At 37.7% G+C, this 20,184-nt stretch overlaps 2 protein-coding genes and 1 long non-coding RNA gene across 3 annotated transcripts; 1 reads left to right on the forward strand and 2 right to left on the reverse strand.

The window, feature by feature from the left end:
* The first annotated feature begins 265 nt into the window (after positions 1–265).
* Positions 266–10,068, forward strand: LOC147532845 (uncharacterized). The gene is made up of 2 exons (XR_015228343.1): positions 266–1,165; positions 6,392–10,068. It is a non-coding gene; the product is annotated as an uncharacterized LOC147532845 (long non-coding RNA).
* On the reverse strand, positions 4,633–6,029 carry LOC147532846 (uncharacterized). Its single transcript, XM_086646913.1, has 2 exons — positions 4,967–6,029; positions 4,633–4,667 (listed from the first exon to the last, which is right to left on the reverse strand). Exons 1-2 carry the CDS (start codon positions 6,027–6,029, stop codon positions 4,633–4,635), a joined length of 1,098 nt encoding a protein of 365 aa, XP_086503039.1.
* A 1,318-nt stretch (positions 10,069–11,386) lies between the features above and the next one.
* LOC147532847 (QWRF motif-containing protein 2-like) lies at positions 11,387–19,536 on the reverse strand. Its single transcript, XM_086650837.1, has 6 exons — positions 17,603–19,536; positions 14,319–14,438; positions 13,429–13,545; positions 13,236–13,325; positions 11,918–12,025; positions 11,387–11,835 (listed from the first exon to the last, which is right to left on the reverse strand). Exons 1-6 carry the CDS (start codon positions 19,091–19,093, stop codon positions 11,758–11,760), a joined length of 2,004 nt encoding a protein of 667 aa, XP_086506963.1. The 5' UTR covers positions 19,094–19,536; the 3' UTR covers positions 11,387–11,757.
* Positions 19,537–20,184: the final 648 nt, after the last annotated feature.

Here is a 20,184-nt window from a genome sequence, read left to right on the forward strand (position 1 = left end):
GGACCGGACCTCAAATTTGAAATGAGGCTTAAATTAAAAGTCTGAGTTTTAGTTTTCTCTTAGAACACGTAGAATGTTGGGGACTGGGCTCCCAAATTTGAACTGAGGTTGTAATAAAAGGTCTTGAAATTTTGGTGTTCTCCTAGAGCATGTCCAATGTTGGGGGTTGGGCTCCCAAAGTTAAATTTGGGAGCTCAGCTCTAATCATTTTTATGTTACTGTTTGGAGTCTCTAACGCTAGTTTGTGGTATCCACCCCATTTTACTTTTATTTATTTATTTAGTTTTTATTGAATTTTTTTAAAACTTCAAATTCCAGAAAAACAAAAATAGATTTTAAATTCAAGTGCATTATGCACTGAAATACAATAAACCACAAGTAAAGTAACGACAAAAGATTCTTCAGTAGTTGCGATATTTGGTATTCCAAAGTAAATCAGCGAAATAATAACCCATATTATGTAGATTACCATTAATTTCAAAATTAACAGATGGAGGGCTACCCTGTCATGATTGCATCGAATATTTGAATGTGTTCCAGCACATTGGTGTTGATACATGATCCAGGCAACCCGAAATATGCATGTCAAATATGGAACAACTTCTAGTACAATTGTTGGACTACGACAATGACCGGTATAATGTTTCTGCTGTGCGGGTGGACAGTTTTTCCACTCCCAATGCTTGCAATCTATACTCCCGAGCATTCCTAGAAATCCTTGTTTTTCAATAAATGCTAAAAGCCTACAAATAGCAGATTCATTCCGAGCCCTTAAGTATTGCAGAACAAACACATTTATGATTATTAATACAAATTCTCTTAGAGATTCAAACGTATTCGTCTGTTGGATCGCCATTAGCAAGCATTCTCAACAATGCAGTCATCTTTGTCACGACGATAAACCTTTCCGGCCGAAGGTGTCTTTCGTTTGTTCCAAAATAGGGATTATGGGCAACTACCATATTGAGGATACGTCTCATCCGACATGGCTTTCAGAATGTATCACCATCATAAAGTGGATTCTCGTCAAAACGGTCACGCATAAGTTGTTCATAACCAATGTTACCTAAACGTGGTATGCTCCGGTAAGGATACGGGGTACGTTAATTAGACGTTTCCGATTCGCTAGGGGTATAATTATTTGAAAAATTTATGCAATATATATGTATGTGTGAAGTGAATGAACTCACTTTGATTATGATAGAACCGTGAGAAATGGAGAGAGAGAGAAAGTGATCGGTCGACAGAGAGAGAAGGAGGAAGAGAAGACAAACAAATGAGTAAACTCAATGATATTTCTCTATGTATATTTAGGGTTACAATTGATACTATATATAGGTTATTAAAGATAAGTACAACTAGAGATACAAAAGATATTTATCAAATCTAAGTTAGTTAAGATCATGGAGGAGATCTTGTTTGTATGGGTTGCATGGGTCGGCCTTGATGTCGCCGGGCTGGTGCTTGTGTCGGGTGTGTGGGTGAGAGACCCATAATACTCCCCCTAAAGTTGGAGCGGAAATAGAAAGAACGCCCAACTTGCCAATAATCTTCGAAAACGCATCAGCTCCTAAAGGTTTGGTGAATATATCTGCAAGTTGATCCGTTGTCGGTGTAAACTTAGTTGTAATGAGGTTTGTTTGAAGCTTTTCCCGTACCAGGTGACAATCTATTTCAATGTGTTTCGTCCGTTCGTGGAATACCGGATTGTCAGCGATGTGAAGAGCTGCGCGATTGTCACAGTGTACCGTCATAGGAGAAGGATGATCAACTCCGATGTCCGTAAGGAGATATTTGAGTCATTGTAACTCACAAGTAAGGGTTGCCAATGCTCGATATTCTGCTTCTGCGGAGGAGCGTGCTATAGTGTGTTGTTTCTTTGATTTCCACGATAATGGACTTGATCCAAGCATCGTGAAATATCCTGTCGTTGATCGACGGGAGGAAGGACAACCAGCCCAATCTGAATCACAATAGCCAGAAATGTGGAGAGAACTGGTTGCAGAGAGAAAAATACCGTGATATAAGGTTCCTTTAATGTAACGTAGAATACGGTTAGCAGCTTCTAAATGAGCAGTGGTTGGTTGCTGCATAAATTGACTTAAGTTATTGACCGCAAACGAGATATCAGGTCGTGTAACTGTAAGATAAATTAAGCGACCCATCAATCTTCTATATGGAGTCGGATCCGGAATATTGATTCCGTCCGTTGATGTGAGACGGAGTTTCTGTTCCATGGGAAATGGTGAAGGCCGGGCTGCAGTGAGACCCGAATCCTGAAGAATATCAAGCGCATATTTTCTTTGACAAAGAAAAATACCTGAAGAAGAGCGGGAAACCTCTATTCCTAAAAAATACTTAAGGAAACCAAGATTTTTAAGAGAAAACGTATCCCCAAGAAAAGATTTGAGCTTTGAAATGGCCGATTCATTATTTCCTGTGATTATAATGTCGTCCACATAGACCAGTACATGAATAATAATATCGGCTTTGAAGTAAGAAAAAAGGGAATAGTCTGATAAGGATTGTTTGAATCCTTTTTGTAAGAGAACTGAAGAAAATTTCGAGAATCATTGTCTAGATTCTTGTTTGAGGCCGTATATTGATTTATGAAGGCGACAAACACGTGTCTCCCCCTTGTTGGAATAACCTGGAGGTAATTTCATGTATACTTCCTCATTTAAGTCACCTTGAAGAAAGGCGTTATTTACATCTAATTGATGAAGAGACCAATTTTTGATGGCTGCAATAGAGAGAAGGACACGAACAGTCACCAATTTAGCGACTGGGGCGAACGTGTCATGATAATCCAGCCCTTCTATTTGCGTATAGCCTTTGGCGACTAGCCGGGCTTTGTAACGTTCGATCGAGCCATCGGGTTTAAATTTTATTTTATAAACCCATTTACAACCTATGGGACGTTTGTTCATAGGAAGAGGAACAAGTGACCATGTGTTGTTTGATTCCAAAGCCTGAATTTCTTTGGCTATGGCCTCTTTCCAATGTGGAAATTTCAAGGCCTGAGAAAATGATGAAGGTTCATTTTTCGAAAGGACTGAAGCAAGAAAGATTTTGTGGTCCGAAGATAAGAATTTATCGGAAAGAGAATGTGATAATGGATAAGGAATATCGGAGTTTGAATCAGAGAATGGGAAATTCGGAGTGACACATATATAATCGTCCAAGTGGGAAGGTGGACGCCGAATTCTGGAAGGGCGAGTTGGGACTAGTCCCTCGGTGACTGGGATTGAGTAAGGATTGACCAAAGAGTGGTCAGAAATTGAAATCGCAGACGAGTTGCTGATCGGTTTGGAAGCATGATGTGGAGAATTGGCAGAGGTGCCTATAGAATCAGATGGAAGTGAAGGGGAGACCGGGCTTGCGGTGCCTGTAGAAGATCCGCCTGAGTCAGCTAGAGTGGCTGAGGGCACAACAGGTGATGAAGGCCCCGAGGTTTGGTCAGGTACTATCGGCACACCAGTAGGTGGGCGTGCCAACGAAGAACATTCTGTGGGCACCCCAGTGGCTGGTATGGCCGAAGGGTCAACTGGTGGGAAGATGAATGTGCCATCATCTTCGATAGAGATGAAGGGATGTGGTAATGCTGGTGTGATAGAAGAATTAGATGACATGGGAAACGTGGATTCGTGAAAGACCACATCACGAGAAATGATAATTCGGCGGGAACGTAAATCAAACAATTTGAAACCTTTTTGTCCATGTGGGTAACCTAAAAATATTGCCGGATTAGCACGAGGATCCATTTTGGTAATGGGTTTTGGTGTTCGTACAAAACACAAACAACCAAATACACGAAAGTGGGAGAAGGTAGGTGGTGAGCCAAGTAGTTTCTCATGTGGAGAAAGACCATGAAGAACGGGTGTTGGTAACTTATTAATTAGGTAGATTGCCGTTAATACGCATTCACCCCAAAAAGATAATGGAAGGCTTGCTTGAAGTCGGAGGGATCAAGCAACTTCCAAAATGTGTCGGTGCTTACGCTCAACGACACCATTTTGTTGCGGAGTGTAAGTGCAACTACGTTGGTGTAATATTCCTTGAGTGGAAAACCAATTTTGTAGCTCCTTGTTCATAAATTCCGTTCCATTATCGGAACGAAATATTTGAATTTGAGGGAAAAGAGTATTACCATTTCCCGAAGAAATAGAGTGGATTTTTTTATTGAATTGGGTCGTTACATAGTTAAAAAAATGAATGATCCAATTTGTAGTGTCTGATTTATTATGCATTAAATATATCCACGTACATCGAGAAAAATCATCGATTAAGGTGAGGAAATAGAGACACCCGGACGTGGAGGGAGTTGAAAATGGTCCCCACACATCCGCGTGGATAAGTTGAAAGGGGTGAGTAGATTTAGATGTGCTAATTGGGAAGGGTAATCGGGTTTGTTTAGATTGTGGACAAATTACACACGGAACTTTATTTTTATTGATAATACTAGAACGCATACAAGGAATACGAGAAATAAAATACTTATAACGAGAAACCGAAGGGTGACCTAACCTCCAATGCCATAAATCAAAAGAACTAACAAGATTATTACTAATAGAACTAGAAATTGAAAAGATCCTAGGTTCCGTGCGAAGCAAGTAAAGTCCTTCATGACATTCACCAAGTCCAATCGTCCTTGTTCTCCGTAGGTCCTGAAAGACACAATGAGAAGATCGAAAAATTACTTCACAATTAAGTGATTTTGTAGTTTCGGAAACGGAGATGAGGTTAAATTTAAAAGAGGGTATATGAAGAACATTACGAAGAAACAATGTAGGGGTGAATTTAATCGAACCTATATTGTGAACTCTCACTCGAGTACCATCGGGACGACGAACAAAATAGTTGTCGGGAGCCAATGAGTAAGACGAAAAATAAGAAAGATCGGAACAAATATTTTTAGCCGCCCCCGAGTCAACGACCCAAGTGGCGAACGAAGGAGAAGAAGTACCTGTCATGTTGACCGCCGGGTCTTGCATAGTGGAGGCGCCTGTAGACAGTGACATTTGGGTATTCCTTTTCTGGTCCAGGAGTGTCAATAGATACTTGTATTGATCAAGTGACATAGTTGTTGCTGTAGGCACCCCTGTGTCAGGAGCAATAGAAGAAACCGTGGCTGCCAATGGACCTGTTTTGTTCTTTGGTGGGTAACCATGTAACTTGTAACAAGTTTGTTGGAGGTGACCATGAAGCTTACAAAAATCACAGAATGGACGAGGTCGTTTCGGACGAGGTTTGTCAAATGAATCCACTCGGTTTCCAAACCGAGAATTGTTATGGCAGACGGCTAGAGACGCCGCTTCAACATCAATTACGGAAGAGTTCACAATGTTTTGTTGAATCTCTTCTTGTTTAACAAGAGAGTGGATCTTTAAAAGTGATGGAAAAGGATCCATAAGTAATATCTGGCTTCGAATAGCCGAGAACCGATCGTGAAGACCTTGGAGGAATTCCATGGCACGATCCTGATTAGTTCGATCAAGGATCGATTTGCCATGACCACAAATGCAAGGATCAATAGCCATTAAAGACAATAACTCGTCTTGAAGAGACTTAAGACGAGTAAAATAGGAAGAGACATCGGAAGTTTCTTGTTTAAGCGACGAAATCGCTCTTTTAAGTTGAAACACTTTCGGAGCGTTCGTTTGATAAAACCTATCGTATAAATTTTTCCATATGTCTGAGGCAACATCATCATAAAGGACAGATTGACGGAGATCGGGATCAATGGAATTTGTGATCCAACTAACCACCAAATCATTACAACGTTCCCACGAGTGGAGGTCGTTTGGATTGGTTGGTTTTGGAATGGTTCCATTGACAAAGCCGAGCTTGTCTTTAGCTCGTAAGGCCTTGGTCATGCCTCGAGACCAAGACGGATAGTTATCTCCACTAAGTAGAGGCGTTATCATCACCGTAGTTGGTGAGTCGGAAGGATGAACATCATAAGGAGATAGAACTCGGTTTGGAGCTTGCATAGTTGTTTCAGAGGTGGTATCTTTTGGAGTTGTCATTGAAAAAAAATAAGAAAAGTGGCTCTTATACCATGTGAAGTGAATGAACTCACTTTGATTATGATAGAACCGTGAGAAATGGAGAGAGAGAGAGAGTGATCGGTCGACAGAGAGAGAAGGAGGAAGAGAAGACAAACAAATGAGTAAACTCAATGATATTTCTCTATGTATATTTAGGGTTACAATTGATACTATATATAGGTTATTAAAGATAAGTACAACTAGAGATACAAAAGATATTTATCAAATCTAAGTTAGTTAAGATCATGGAGGAGATCTTGTTTGCATGGGTTGTATGGGTCGGCCTTGATGTCGCCGGACTGGTGCTTGTGTCGGGTGTGTGGGTGAGAGACCCATAATAGTATGACGTAAAACTTAAAATTTTAATCCGAAATTATTTATTTCAGAATTCAAAACGACAAAAAGCAAATCACTAATAAAGAAAAACATCTTCTCTAGTTTTGAAGACACCAAGAATTTGGTGCTTTAAAGATATGTTTTAGGTTCTGATTTCTCTGACTTTCTTCTCTTGTAAACATTACTTTGAGTTTTATTAAAAATATCATGTTTTTCAGCTTTATTTGTCCTGCAATGGGTATGCCAGATTTGTTGATCTGGTTCGCGTACCCACTCTGAAAGGGTACCATCGAACCAGATTGGGATTCGCTCTCTAGATGACCGAATCTGGAAACTATGTTCATAACCACCTTCTCTGTTATGATTTATAGTTCGATGACCCGAAGTCGAACAAACATAACGGGTATGCAGTGGTTGATCCCTCATCTCTGCTTGACACATTTCATATAAAATTGCAACATCTTCTTAAGCAAGTAAGTCACCTTGAATGATCATATTCATTAACTCATAATTATTATTCATTGAAGATAACTAAAGAAAAAATGTATAGAATATAGAGAGAAGATGTAGATGAACAAAAGTAAGAAATTTCGAATTTCAATTCCACTCCTTCCTAAAATTGAGTCAAATTCGAATTTCAAAATTCCCTCCAAAATTGGAATTTAAATTTGTAGAGCTAATATTTTAATGGTTGAAAATTGAAAGCAAAATCTCACACATGTACATCATGCATGTACATAATATATATTTCGGAACCCAACATTGGAGTTAAAAAAATTCAGGGACTTTCAAAATTGAGAACTCGAGCCTCTATATTAGATTTGCTCTTATTATATTTTTGTGTCTCCAAAAATTATCCTTTTTTGTGCTCTTAACTCGAGTGATTACCAAGTAAATTTGGAGACACGATTACATATATCACCTTTCAGAAACATAATTTTATTTAGATAGATAAACCTAGTTGTTACATCTTTCCAAGTCAAATATACGTAATGTTAGATGTTAATGTTAGATGAATTATTCATCTAATATTATGGATTTTATATTTTATAGATGTTTGTTAGGAACCTAAAAATTAATATTATCAACATGACTACGGTTCAATTGACATCGACTACTATCATTTGTTCTTCTTTGATCGATTCTATTATCACTCAACTTGGCATTCTTCAATTGTAGGATTATTTCATCACCTTTCAGCGAGCATCACTTCCCCCTCAGAGCGTGTCTGATGCAACATTCGACTTGAAAAACTCAAACTGACACCTAGAATTAGAGCATCTCCAATGCAAAACTCAAAAAAATATCTATTCGTCCTATTTGTCAAGTTCTAATTGAGCTTCTCACTCTTGGGCGTCGAAAATAGAGATCCTTAATTCTTGTATGTCTCCAATGCAACACTATAAACTCTTTTATTTTACTTACGTATCATGGTTATTAATTATTTTGGAAATACACGAAGACTTGATTTCTATTGGTTGAAATTTAAATATTGATGAGTTGGACAATTAGAGATATCTCAAAAAGACACTTTGAAAATAGAGTGTCCTCTTGAGATATCTCTATTCCACTCTCGACACATCATCTTTGAGATCTTAGTTGAGTTTTGCATTGGAGATGATTTTTTAAGAAAAACTCAGTAAATCCTATGTGGCACTCGAGTTTCTAAGATTGAGTTTTGCATTGGAGATGCTCTTGAATTTTTAACAAAAAACACTCTCCACTCTAACACTCAACTTGAATCTCAGTATGATGTGGCAACAATAAATGTTGAGATATTAAAATGAAAACTCAATTGTTGAATTTTCTTTTTTTGAGTATTTCAACACTTATTGTTGTATCTCAATTGACCTACATCATTTTTTTTATATATTAACATAAAAATAAAAGAGTAGTTTTGAAGTAAATGTTGAGTTTTTTTAGTGTTGCATTTTTCAAATGAGGATCTTAATAGTGTCACCTAGGAAAGAGGGTATCAATTCATGCTTGATACATTGGATTCATTGAATTTTTGTTGAGTATTGCATTGGAGATGCTCTGAACTAGAAGCCCTAAAAACAAAACCAAGATGCGACAAACTCATAACCATCAATTATAATAAAACAGCTCAGTCGGTTAGGGGAGGAATAAGTCTAGCCATCCATTTTTGTTGGGTGTTTAATAGAGATCACATACAACGACTGTATAAATCTCTCTTTATGTAAATAGACTCAAAAGGAAGGGTAATAGTGTCGTTAATTAATTTATTATAAATACGTTTGGGATATCCCTAAAATAACTACCCCACTTTCTTCTCTCACGATTTCCCCTACAAATCTTCTCAGTTCCCACTAAATCACTTGCCCTCAATCAGGGATATACGATTGTATTTATCTGTCTCTTCTCTCTTCAATTCTCTCTTCTCTACAATTATTATTGAAGATGTTAATCTATACGAAAAATTGAGAATGTTACGGCGTTAGCTAAGAGGCATTTGCCGCGTCCTACGGACACGACGGAAACGTAGTCTTAAAGAAGAGGCAAGCAAGTTTTTTGTTTCTCGTTTTATTTGATTTGGTAACTCATAAATGAGGGTCTACTTGAATAAAATTAAGAAGTAAGTGGTGGGGTCCCTCCTTATATTTCTGAACAAGCTAATTAAGGAGGGTTTACTTGATTAGGTTATTTGTCACGTTAAATAATCTTTGTGTCTCTGCTTTTACTTTCAGATCTTTTATCTTTATATTCCTGAACAAGCTAATTAGGTTTTTTTTTTCTATCAGTGAGCCTGTTTTTTGATGTATTGGTCCTACTGGACAGAGGTCGAATGAGTTCCTAAAAGATCAAATTTGTATTAAAATCGAAGAGTAATTTGAAAGTTAACTCGATAAGATTTTCAACAAAAAAGAAACTGGATAAGATTTTAGGTATATTAATATATATTCTACAGTGTCTTTTTAAAATAATATAGTTCATATATGTAGGATGGCGGATCATAGTATATTGTTGGTGGATTGGTGCCGGGGAAAAAAGCGGCTCTAGGAGGATGTAAAGGGGCGTGTTGAAATAGAGAAAGGAATCAGAAGATGGATGGTGGTAAAGAGGGAACCATCTATATTGGACCCCATCCCTATTCCTATCCCCATCCACCATAAATATATAGTACAAAGTACAAACAATATTGCTACTCTCATCTTCCACCCAACTTGAAAAACCTAATATAATTGTCTTTGTACAAAAGAAAACAAGTTGTGGTGGGCAGACCAGACAGAAGGAGAAGAAAAAGAATAAAAAGAAAGAGAAGAGTGTAGCGCATGTGAGCGCCAGATACGATTGTTTTCTATTCTCCGTCTCTCCCCTTGTATTGGACTTTTGGTGTGTGTTCCGCGCTGGTTAGCAAGTAAGTTTTACCAAGTATATCTTAGTTGACACAAAGTAGAAATGAAAATCTTATGCTTTTACCGACAAAACTTTGTTATAGTTGTAAGGTGTGAGGCGAGTGGGTCATCTTGAGAGAGCTACCTACATGTCATGCGTTGGTGGTTTGGTACGAGAGTTTGGGGATGGGGTTGAAAAATACACAAAAAATGGGAGAATGTCCTGACTGAATGCAATCTAGAGAAATAAGTTGTTATCAAAATAGTAATAGAAAAACAACAAAATAAAGGACAGTATTAAATTGAGCAATGAGCTGAAAATAAAATATATATCTTATCTTTCTTAGGGTCTTGTTATGAACCAGCAAAACAACGAGTAGAGATATGGACCTGCAGTAGATGAAGAGACAAAGATGATGGAACAAAGGCACGAGCTTTACTCATTGTTCAGAAAACTTAAAGCGCCCCGTTACTCGTGAATTAGATATTGCTTTGCAATATCCACAGTGAATTTCCCTAGAATTCAACTGTTCTTTACAAGGAACTTGAGAAACCAACTTCGTTCTCTCATATCTAATTCCCCATCAAGTTTTCACTGTGCTGGAAAGATCCAATCGGATTCTTTCCTGGATATTGGGCTCTCTAATGCTTGTGTCTCGAGACGCCTCGTCCCAATTTGGGGTGGCCGGGTGGGTAGTGGTGAATTGGACCCCACAGAACTTTCTCTCACCTCTGGGCTCTGGTCATCCACTTCCTATCTCTCTCTCTACTTTCTCTTTCTTTTAACTATCTATATATTTTGTTGAAAAAAACTGTGTGTATCTTTTCTCGATTACGTTGGATATATTCGTTTCGTCCCATTGGGTGCTTAAAAACGTGGGGTTGGAATTGGGGAGAAGAAATGGGCCATTACTTTTTGTACTTTTACTCTCTTATGCATAAACTAGTCTACGTTCTTATCCACACTAATAATAGGACTACAGCTAAAAAATAAAGCCTTCCTCAGTAACTACCTATATACAATTTGCAACAATAAAAACCTATCTATGACTTTAAAATAAAAAAAATTAGAGTTACAAAACTTTAAATAGGAAATTTTCAGTTTTCTCAAAGTTTCAAGTGTCACAAAACTTTTTCGTTCTTGTCTTTTACACATGTCCGGCCACCACCACCCGTTCTCTCCTCTCCGTTTGTCTCTCCTATGTCTACCTCTCCTTCTCCCTCTCTCTCTAAAACCGTTCCTTAGTCGAAACTCCCATAGGTAGTTATAAAAAACTCCCATAGGTAGTTATAAAGACATTGCGGGTACTAATAGATTTCTATGCCATTATAGGTAGGGATTCTTACCTTTTCAGCAAGTAACAAACGGAGGATAATGCTACACAGACTCTCAAAGTGCCGAAGATGTCCCAAAAGCAGGCATAATGCTACCCAGACTTTCGAAGTGGCGAAGAAATCTCGAAAGCAGGCACTTCGAGAGTCTGGGTGGTAAAAGATGAAATGGTTCAACAAAAGAACCCTTTTCCTGCATTGCTTTCCAAACGGAAATGGTTTGAGATCTGCCATTAAAGCATCTAGTCACCTGTGAACCCACCAAAAGAAGCTGAATCCATCTCTGTTCAATCTCAATGAGTAAAAATGAAGATCCAAGTTCATCTTTTATATATACTATCACCATTACACTGATTTTAGAAGGAAAAAAAAACTGACACTAATAATTAGAACTACAGATAAGATGAGAAAAATTAAGAAATTAGCTGAGAAAAAAAAACTAGAGAAATTGGAGAAAATCTAAAACATCATACAGATATATACACCAGCTTTACTTTCTTCACCTATAGAACAGAAACACATGAACAGAGTCAAAATCTTGACGGGTTTCAAAAGGCAACTCCGAATCAGCTTCTTGCTCTTACCAACCATATAGTTACTCCCTTATTATCTTCGGATGACTAAAAAGAGAGTTTCAGTGTCACGTTAGGGTTTCGAATCTGAGTAGTCAATTGCGATCAGTACTATACTGGAGTTGTTAGGGTTGTTGCTGATATACGTTTTAATTGTAATAAATGAGTTTTCAGGCTACAATCCTTCACCTGTTTTTGATCTAAATTCGGTTAATATCGATCAGAGGAAAATGGTATAGAAGAAGGAAATTAAATAGAGAGGTAGAATGACCTGCATCGCTGCTAATGTAGACAAGAGATCTTTGCATTGATCAAGCAAACCACGCTCTTGTGAAGTTATTTTTGCCAATTCAGCTACCAATGAATTCATTTCCTCCACCTGGATACAAGAAATGCAGCAGATGCTCAGACACGAGTAAGTTAGCGACTTCAGATTATTAGGCGAAAAGCCAGGTTGGTGAATATATGCGTGTTTTTTTTTATACACAGGCCCCCAACTTTACTTTACTAATTCCAACAGTTCAAAGTTTCAAAAACAACAAATATTTCGGGAGTTAAGCATGGGATTGGACTGGTTGATCCCAACTACTTAGGTTGTACATTACGCATAAGGAATAGTGTTTGCTGTAACCACAGAGTAAATACAATATGGACGGGCACATGCTACTTTGCATGACTGTAAAAAGAAACAAGAGAAAAGACAGACCAACCATAATCTCACATCCAAATGTGGATTGTGAGAATAGTCCCGCATGGGAGAATGGGTATCTAGCAACCAAGAATATAATGTATAGGTCCTCTCCACTCATTGCGAATTGGTTTTGAGTTGGATGGCCACAAATTTAACATGGTGTCAGAGCTAGGCCCGCGCGTGATAGGCTTAAAAGCCACGCGTGCTCCACGTCACCCGAAAAGAAAAGAAAAAAACACGTGCTAAGCTCAAAAAATGCCACACGTGAGGGGGCGTGTGAGAATAGCCCCAACTAGGAGAATGGGTATATAGCAACCAAGAATATAACGTCTAGGTCCTCTCCACTCATTGCCAATTGGTTTTGAGTTGGATGACCACAAACTTAACAACTAATTCAATCATTTAAAGTTACATTAACACTTTGGGTTTGGCACAATGCATAAAGGTCAGTTGACAAAATAGATCTTTGTCATGAAATTATACTAGAATATTTAGAGTACTGAGAACTGACTTCTCAATGTACAGAAGCATATTCAAATTGCACTAAAAAATCCACAAAATAAGAGTTGCTAGCCAACCCTTTTTCTGAGACATTCTTTTTGCATTGATTGCATAACAATGTTTATGGAAGTTTTGCTTTTATACTGATTGCGTGGCTTCATCAAAGTGTTGGTATTTGACAATTCTCCACTAACTAATTTTGTGGCTATCAGGTTAATAGATATGCAACCACCATACATAACCCTATAGCATTGGTGCTTTGGATATATAATTCTAATAACTAGATATGTTTACGGAAGAACCAAGTCATTTTTTTTGTCAATGAATTTGAAACGAGTACAAATTAATGAAGGACATAAGAACAGTTTTCGTCACAAAAGTGTGGCAGTTACTTCACCTTTGATAGTAAATAGCATATTGAAGTTGCCATAGCTTGCATCACATCAACTGCTGAACCAACCGCATCCTTCACATTTTGGATATCAGCCTGTTGAAGGGAAGAGTAATTGAAAGTTCTATAAGACTCCATTAAGTCAATGTGCTGATATTTTGTATTTCAGTCTCAACTTTATAAGTCAGAATTCACATACCCTTGCTCCAGCAACAACTGGAAGACGGAGAGTGCTAGACTGCAAGGCTTCAATAGCTCCTGATAAAGAACTAGCGTGATCTCTATCCAAAAGAGCCCATTCTTCTAAGTGGGTCATCTGCATTCAGTAGTGGGATAACATATTAGTGAAAAGATACCTATACGATTAACAAACTTAAGGTATATTAGATCGAGTTCAGAATATCCATGTTATAAGTAACATGCATGCCCACCTTGTGCAATAATGACTAATGAAATAGATTTCAATGTTCTTCAATGATTTTCAGTTGTTCCATATAAATACCCAGTACATATGCTTCAGCAAGTGAGTTCTATTTAATGTATTCATTACTTGCAATGAACTCGAGCGGGTGTTTCTTTGCAGAAATTATTTGCAACTGTTTGTGCAAATCAAATATGCATGATCAGACATGGCTCGCCAGGCTGGGCCCCGAGAACCAGTCAGGAGTCACTCGACTATGCAGTTAATGTATATATATATATATATATATATATATATGCATACACAGTGATAAACACCAATAATAATACTATATAAAATATAAAAGAATGCCATATTTCTTGCGGACAAAATACAATTGTTTACTACCATACGAGGTTCCATATAGAAAATAAAAGAAAATGTAGATGCAAAGGAATACATGAAAAAGAGGGGGTCAAGGTGCCATAGTCGAGTAAGACAGTAAGTTACCTCAGGCTACCGCGAGGGTTATAAAATAGGTTAAAAGTTAATACTTTATCATATAAAGAAAAGTGAAACACTAGGAAAAAGAACCGTCTGTGAATACCCAAGTCGTATGCAAAGAGTTAAAATAGCAATTTAACAGGTTTACATAGGAAATATAAGCAGAATAAAACAATAAATCAGACCTGTCCCTTAAGAATAGATGTTAGCTTCAAATTCTGCCTCCGCAATTGTAGCTTGATCCTTTTAACTGTGACAGTATCACGCAACTCTGACATAGTTACCCATGCATTATAAAGATTTTTCTGGCACAGTGAATAGTAGTAGAAATTAAGATGAGGAAGTAGCTGAATCGTATTAAATCAGATGAGCAGGTAGAAATGTAACACGATAAGTTTATATTTTTTGGTATCTGACAGCGAGCCGGAAAAAGCAAAAGCTATGAGAATTCAGTCATTTCGTACTGCATTTAAATTTGATTTGTTCTTTAAGCTTTAATATTGTTACATAACTAAAAATAAGCCATTGACCTAAAACAGTGTCCAGGTTCTAACATAACTACGCACAAGTATAATGAAGCAAGAGATGAAGTCAGAGTAGCTGAGGCATGTGATGTCGTATTGTCGGTCCTAAAAATGTATTTCCTTAGTTAAATAAAGAGTAGTAAGCCAAGCCAAAGCTGGAAAACGGCTTGTGTGGGACCGGTGTTTGTACTGTGAAGGATAGTTGCTAGCTACTGGTCTAGATAATAAGCACTAAACATGATTCAAATCCAATTCCTAGTGCTTGGATAATCAGACATGATTCAAAAATATTACATACATGATACAAGTTACGTGCAATCACCGCAAGATGCTTTTGGGTGAAACCCATTCCCAGGGTGTGAGCAGGGTACCTATTCGGATATTTATTGCATGATGATTTGGATCTCAACTTCATGTTAATGGTCCAATTGCATCTTGCAAATTTGTTAAAGGGGAGTGATGACAACAAGAGTTACATTCTAGATCTTTATAGGACTTCTCAGAAAATACTACTAATAGGCATCATATGCTTTCGTATGTCGTTGCACTTAGATGTGTATGAATTGAACTCATTCAGGTTCCTTTATTGCAAATTGTTGTTTTGCACGTAATATATACCCGTTTAGATTCCTTTATTGCAAATTGTTGTTTTGCACGTAATATGTACCTGTTTAGCAACCAAGCAGCATGCAAGATTGACCATAGTTAAAATATCATTTACGCGACTAGCGGCATCATAAGACAGAGAGATGCCCATCAAGCTGAGTCCATCTGCATGTACCCTGTAAGGTGATGACTTTCTACTCTACATACAAATCTCGTAACTTGCCATTGTGATGCACTAAGCTTGCTAACCTAGTCGAGGCCTTCGCTTGTGATAGCCATTAGCCATTGTGATGCACTAAGCTTGCTAACCTAGTCGAGGCCTTCGCTTGTGATAGCCATTAGCCAACATACACTTCTACCAATTACAATTGAGATTGAAACACTTAGCAGCAGCTTGAATCAAATCGAGCTATAAAAGCTCAAGCCAACTCGACGTTAGGTCCAGTTAAGGATCCCAGTTAGAATTTATTTACTTTTACTATTTAATTTAGATATTTGTTTATTTACCATTTACTACATTCATCACGAATTCTAGGATAAGAATTACAAGCTTCCTTTTGCAACAAGGTTTCACTTTTAATTAGAAAGAGTGATTAGAAACTAAGTAGGAATACGAATGCTCTCCAGCTAAATCATACGGTGAAGATACAAGATTGACTTCAAAGTAATTATCATTTTGTTTTCATATATATAGAAGGTTTCTTCCGTTTATGGTCTATTCCGAGCTCTTTTCATGTTTAGCAAGTTATTCAGGTTATTTAATTTTATTTCCTTAAGGTCTGGTCGAAGTGTTCTTAATGATATTAACACTAATTACTTTTTTTCCTCAAATTGGCTTAAATCAAGTGGATATAAGGAAAAACAAGTAATATCTAAGGGATGTTTAAGTGAATGTAAAGCCTCCGTCAACAACCTTAAGGATGATCTCACAAAGCATGAAGATACCATGCAGCAGATGGGGGTTTAGCAACAATGATGCAAGGGTTAGTAATAGCCCATGTTCTCATCTGCCTCCTTGAACCCCACTCTTGAGGCGCATTAGAGGATGATTCACCTCCTAAATAGGTCCCATGGCTGTTTCAGCAGCAACAGGGGCACTAATAACTACATAAGCAGCAGGAAAAGGTGTAAAAGTAGGAGCAGCAACTCTGCTGATTATGAAAACAGCAATAGCTGCAGCAATTGAGGCTCCAACAGCAGTGGAAACACCTTTAATAACAGAACAAGGACAAGGTTTTTTGTATGACAAACATAGATTTTCCTACACGACTACACGTTAAATTTGAGAATGAGCTATCCTCAAGTAGGGGAGGGTGATGCAAATCGAGCTACAGAAGCCCGTACAGAGCCTACTCGAGATTTGCTTCCAGTCAAGCAACCCTTACTTGAGCTATTGGTCTACTTACTTTTTTGTTACCTTATTTGCTATTTTGTTGTGCATGATTAAGCTAAGAAAGAAAGTTTCCTTTTGAAACCAGGCTTCCTTTTTAGATTAGAAAGAGTAATTAGAAACTAAGTAGGAGAAGGGAATGCCGTCCTCTAGGCTCTAGCTATAGATGCTCCAGCCGAACAGTAGGGAAGAGGTTGAAGTTTAAACAATCCTTTGTTTACCAAAGGTTCATTTCAGTTGATGCTCTCTTTCAGGTTTAACAAAGTTCATTCAAGTAATCTACTTTGTTTCTTATGTTCTCGTTCACATTTTCTCAAACACAAAACTGCAAGGTCTAAGTGGCACAGCTTAGGAATTTTATTACTTAAAGATGGTGCTGAATATTAAATGTTACGCAGAGAGCATGTGGTGATTTACTTGATTGATGTTCAACGAGAACATACTTTACTATGCAAAACAATCTTGAGGCGTGCTACTCCTTTAAGATTGCTCTTTCACTAACTGAAAGTTCTAATCTATACCTCCTATACAAGCAGCAGAATGGATATGTATTCTTCTGCCAAAAGTTTGTACTCCACAATTAGTTTAGCGAATTTTATTCATACTCGTATCTCTGATAAATCGTATAAAGAAAAATTAACAGTTCCTAACTCATAGAGTCCTAATACCCACTTTTGCGGTGTAAATATTTCACACGGAGTTCAGCAAGACAAACTACTCACAATTGAATAAGGTAATTGATTCTTTTGGCACTACAGTCTATATAACAATGCATAAACAGTGAACAATAAAGAGATCTTCTAATAAAGTGTATAGGAGCAACTAAAGGTATAACTATATGCGAGTCATTATTGAGTATTATGATGGTTACACTGCACAAATTTCTCAAAGATGGGGTCCTCATTTCATTACTTGAAGAAAAAATGAAAACGAACGTAAAAGAACATACCTCTGTTGTAATTCTCTGCACCCATAAGGAATAATCAGTTCTTGCATTCACGAACCGCCATTGCAAGTTTCTATTATACAAAAGCCTAGACAAATGTGCATCAACAACTCGTGCCTCTCCTACCTTTCCTCTCCTAACATCAGCAGCAAAACAAAGAATAGAAGGCGAGTTAATTGATTGATTACTCATATTTCCTCCAACTGAATTTCTCATCCGTATAGGACTAAGCATCCCCCTGGACGGAGATGATGTCGTTGGAGTCATCATCCTACTTGGTGAAGCAGCCCGAGCAGGACCTCGTAATGGTGATGATAATGTTCTACTTGGGAGGGTACTTGGGGATGAAATAGGACTATCTGTTAGAGGTTTTCGAGCTGGAATAAGCTTCGGTTGCGCCATTGCCCCAGAACCGGTAGATGTTGATGATAAAGGTGAACCAGGGTTCTGTAGTCTACGCAATCTACTATTTGTCTCTTGCCAAAACCTAGCTGGAACACTAACTCCACGAGACAAACGACTTCCTTTAACAATTCCCCCATACTCTTGAGTTCCTGAATTACTACCAGAAGAAACACTATCAGAATCAGAAGTAGAAGCAGTCAGATCAGAAGTGATACCCAATCCATGAGCTGAATTTGAATCATCAATAGCAACTTGAACTGATTTTAATAACTCAGCATTGCTTGAATTCGTATGCAATCTACCGTCAAAAGAAGCCCTTCTACTATCATCAATCATCAAAGATTGATTCAAACCTTGAATCAGAGCTCCAGATCCGAAGATTTTATTCTTCTCAACGGTACAATCCATACTCCTAGTTAAAGGATTTTGTTGCACCCGTGTTCTAGCCGGCCATCGATGTTGATCACTAGGTTTTGAGTTTTCCACCTGATCTCTCTCTCCTCCAACTTTCTCTCTCATCGGCGTTACTGTTCTTCTTCTCTCCGGCGTAGATTTTCTGGCATTACTCAAAATCGGCGGTGGAGTTGCTTTAGTTTTACTAATCGGAAGAGAAAACGATTCTCCTTGAAATGACACAGTTAAACTCCTCGTTGAAGTGAATGAATTTTTGGAAGGAGCTGAAACTTGAGCAACATTGTTAGTAGGTCTTGAGAAAGGAAGAGGCGTAGTAGGTCTAGGTGTTATAGTTCTTCGTTTTTCAACAGATTGAGACCTTCTAATAACTGGTAATGGCGTTGTGGTAGTAGTTGTAGTAGTAGATGAAGAAGAAGAAGTTAGAGGAGATGGAAACCTTCTTGATGAAGATGAAGATGAAGAAGAAGAAGATGAAGAATTAGCATATGACATATACCTAGAAGTAATTTCTTTAGATTTAGGTCTTCTAGAAGTAAGTCCATTGTCTCTTTCAGAAGGTAAAAGAGGAGCTCTTGTTGGTGTTTGATGTCGATTTGAAGTTGTTGTTGTTTCATCTTTAGGGTTTAAAGAACGAGTATTTGAAACTGTTGTAGAAATGGCAGCCACCATTATCATAGAGAGCTTCTGATCTCTTCTTCTCTCTCTCTATTTTACTTTCTCTCTCTAAAACCCCTCACATTTCCCCTCTTTCTTGCTTCTCCATTTTCACCAAAACCTACAAATCACAACAACAAGAACAACATTGTTGAAAAATAAACAAACCTCTTCTAGATTGGTTAATCAAATGGAGATTCTGCTGCTGTTGATAGAAACAACAATATTCAGAGGGTTTGAGATGCGAGATTTTAGAGAGAGAGAGGAAGATTTTTGGGGATAAATGTAGCAAAAAATGAATTGTTGGTTAGACGAAGGTAGAAGGCATAAATGAGGGAAAATTAAACTTACTCGAATATTAGGGAGAGATGTTAGATTTTAGAGAGAGAGAGAGAGTTGGGTTTTGTGTATCTTTGGAGAGACGTTACGCTAAGTTCAGTTTTTAAGGATCCCGAAAAAAAGTCAGGACTGCCCTTCTGATTTCAGTAGTTTTTATGAAGATCTGTAATGGATATTTTCGTCATTTTCAGGAGAATCTGTGTTAATCTTACTTAGGTGCTGTTTGTTTTTTTTCTGGTGTCTGAATCTTAATTGGCTGAATCTTAATTGGCTAAATCTTAATTGGCTGAATCTGAAATACTCAATTATTTCAAAAATTAGATGTTTGTTTTCTTGATCTGAATCATTAAATCTGAATTACAAATTTGACACTTATACCCTTATGGGTCTTGTGAACAAATAAAAAGGAAACCCTAATTATCTTTAAACAAAACCCTAATAAGTTTCTCCTCTTTCCTGCTCTCTCTCCTCAACAATGGCTGCCTGGTAGGGATTCATCTCTCTCTCTCTCCATCTCTATCTCTACACTCGAAGATTATAAGCTAACCCTCGCTAGATCCAGCGAGGGTTTGGAGCATAACCAGATCCGGCGACAGTATAATGTGATAACTTCCCAAGTTGATCTGAATGAAGAAAAATATGGGTTAGATGTGATAACTTCCCAAGTTCTTTGGGGTTTCTTTCAAGTTTTTGAGATTACTAAGGTCTAACAATTGAAGAAAAGATAGATTTCTAAGGTGTAACAGTTAAAGATCTGGTCTTGATATACTTGT

The sequence above is a fragment of the Eschscholzia californica genome, unplaced genomic scaffold, assembly GCF_041429995.1.
Source record: "Eschscholzia californica isolate CP2 unplaced genomic scaffold, dmEscCali1.0.p SCAF_6, whole genome shotgun sequence".
NCBI lineage: Eukaryota > Viridiplantae > Streptophyta > Magnoliopsida > Ranunculales > Papaveraceae > Eschscholzia > Eschscholzia californica.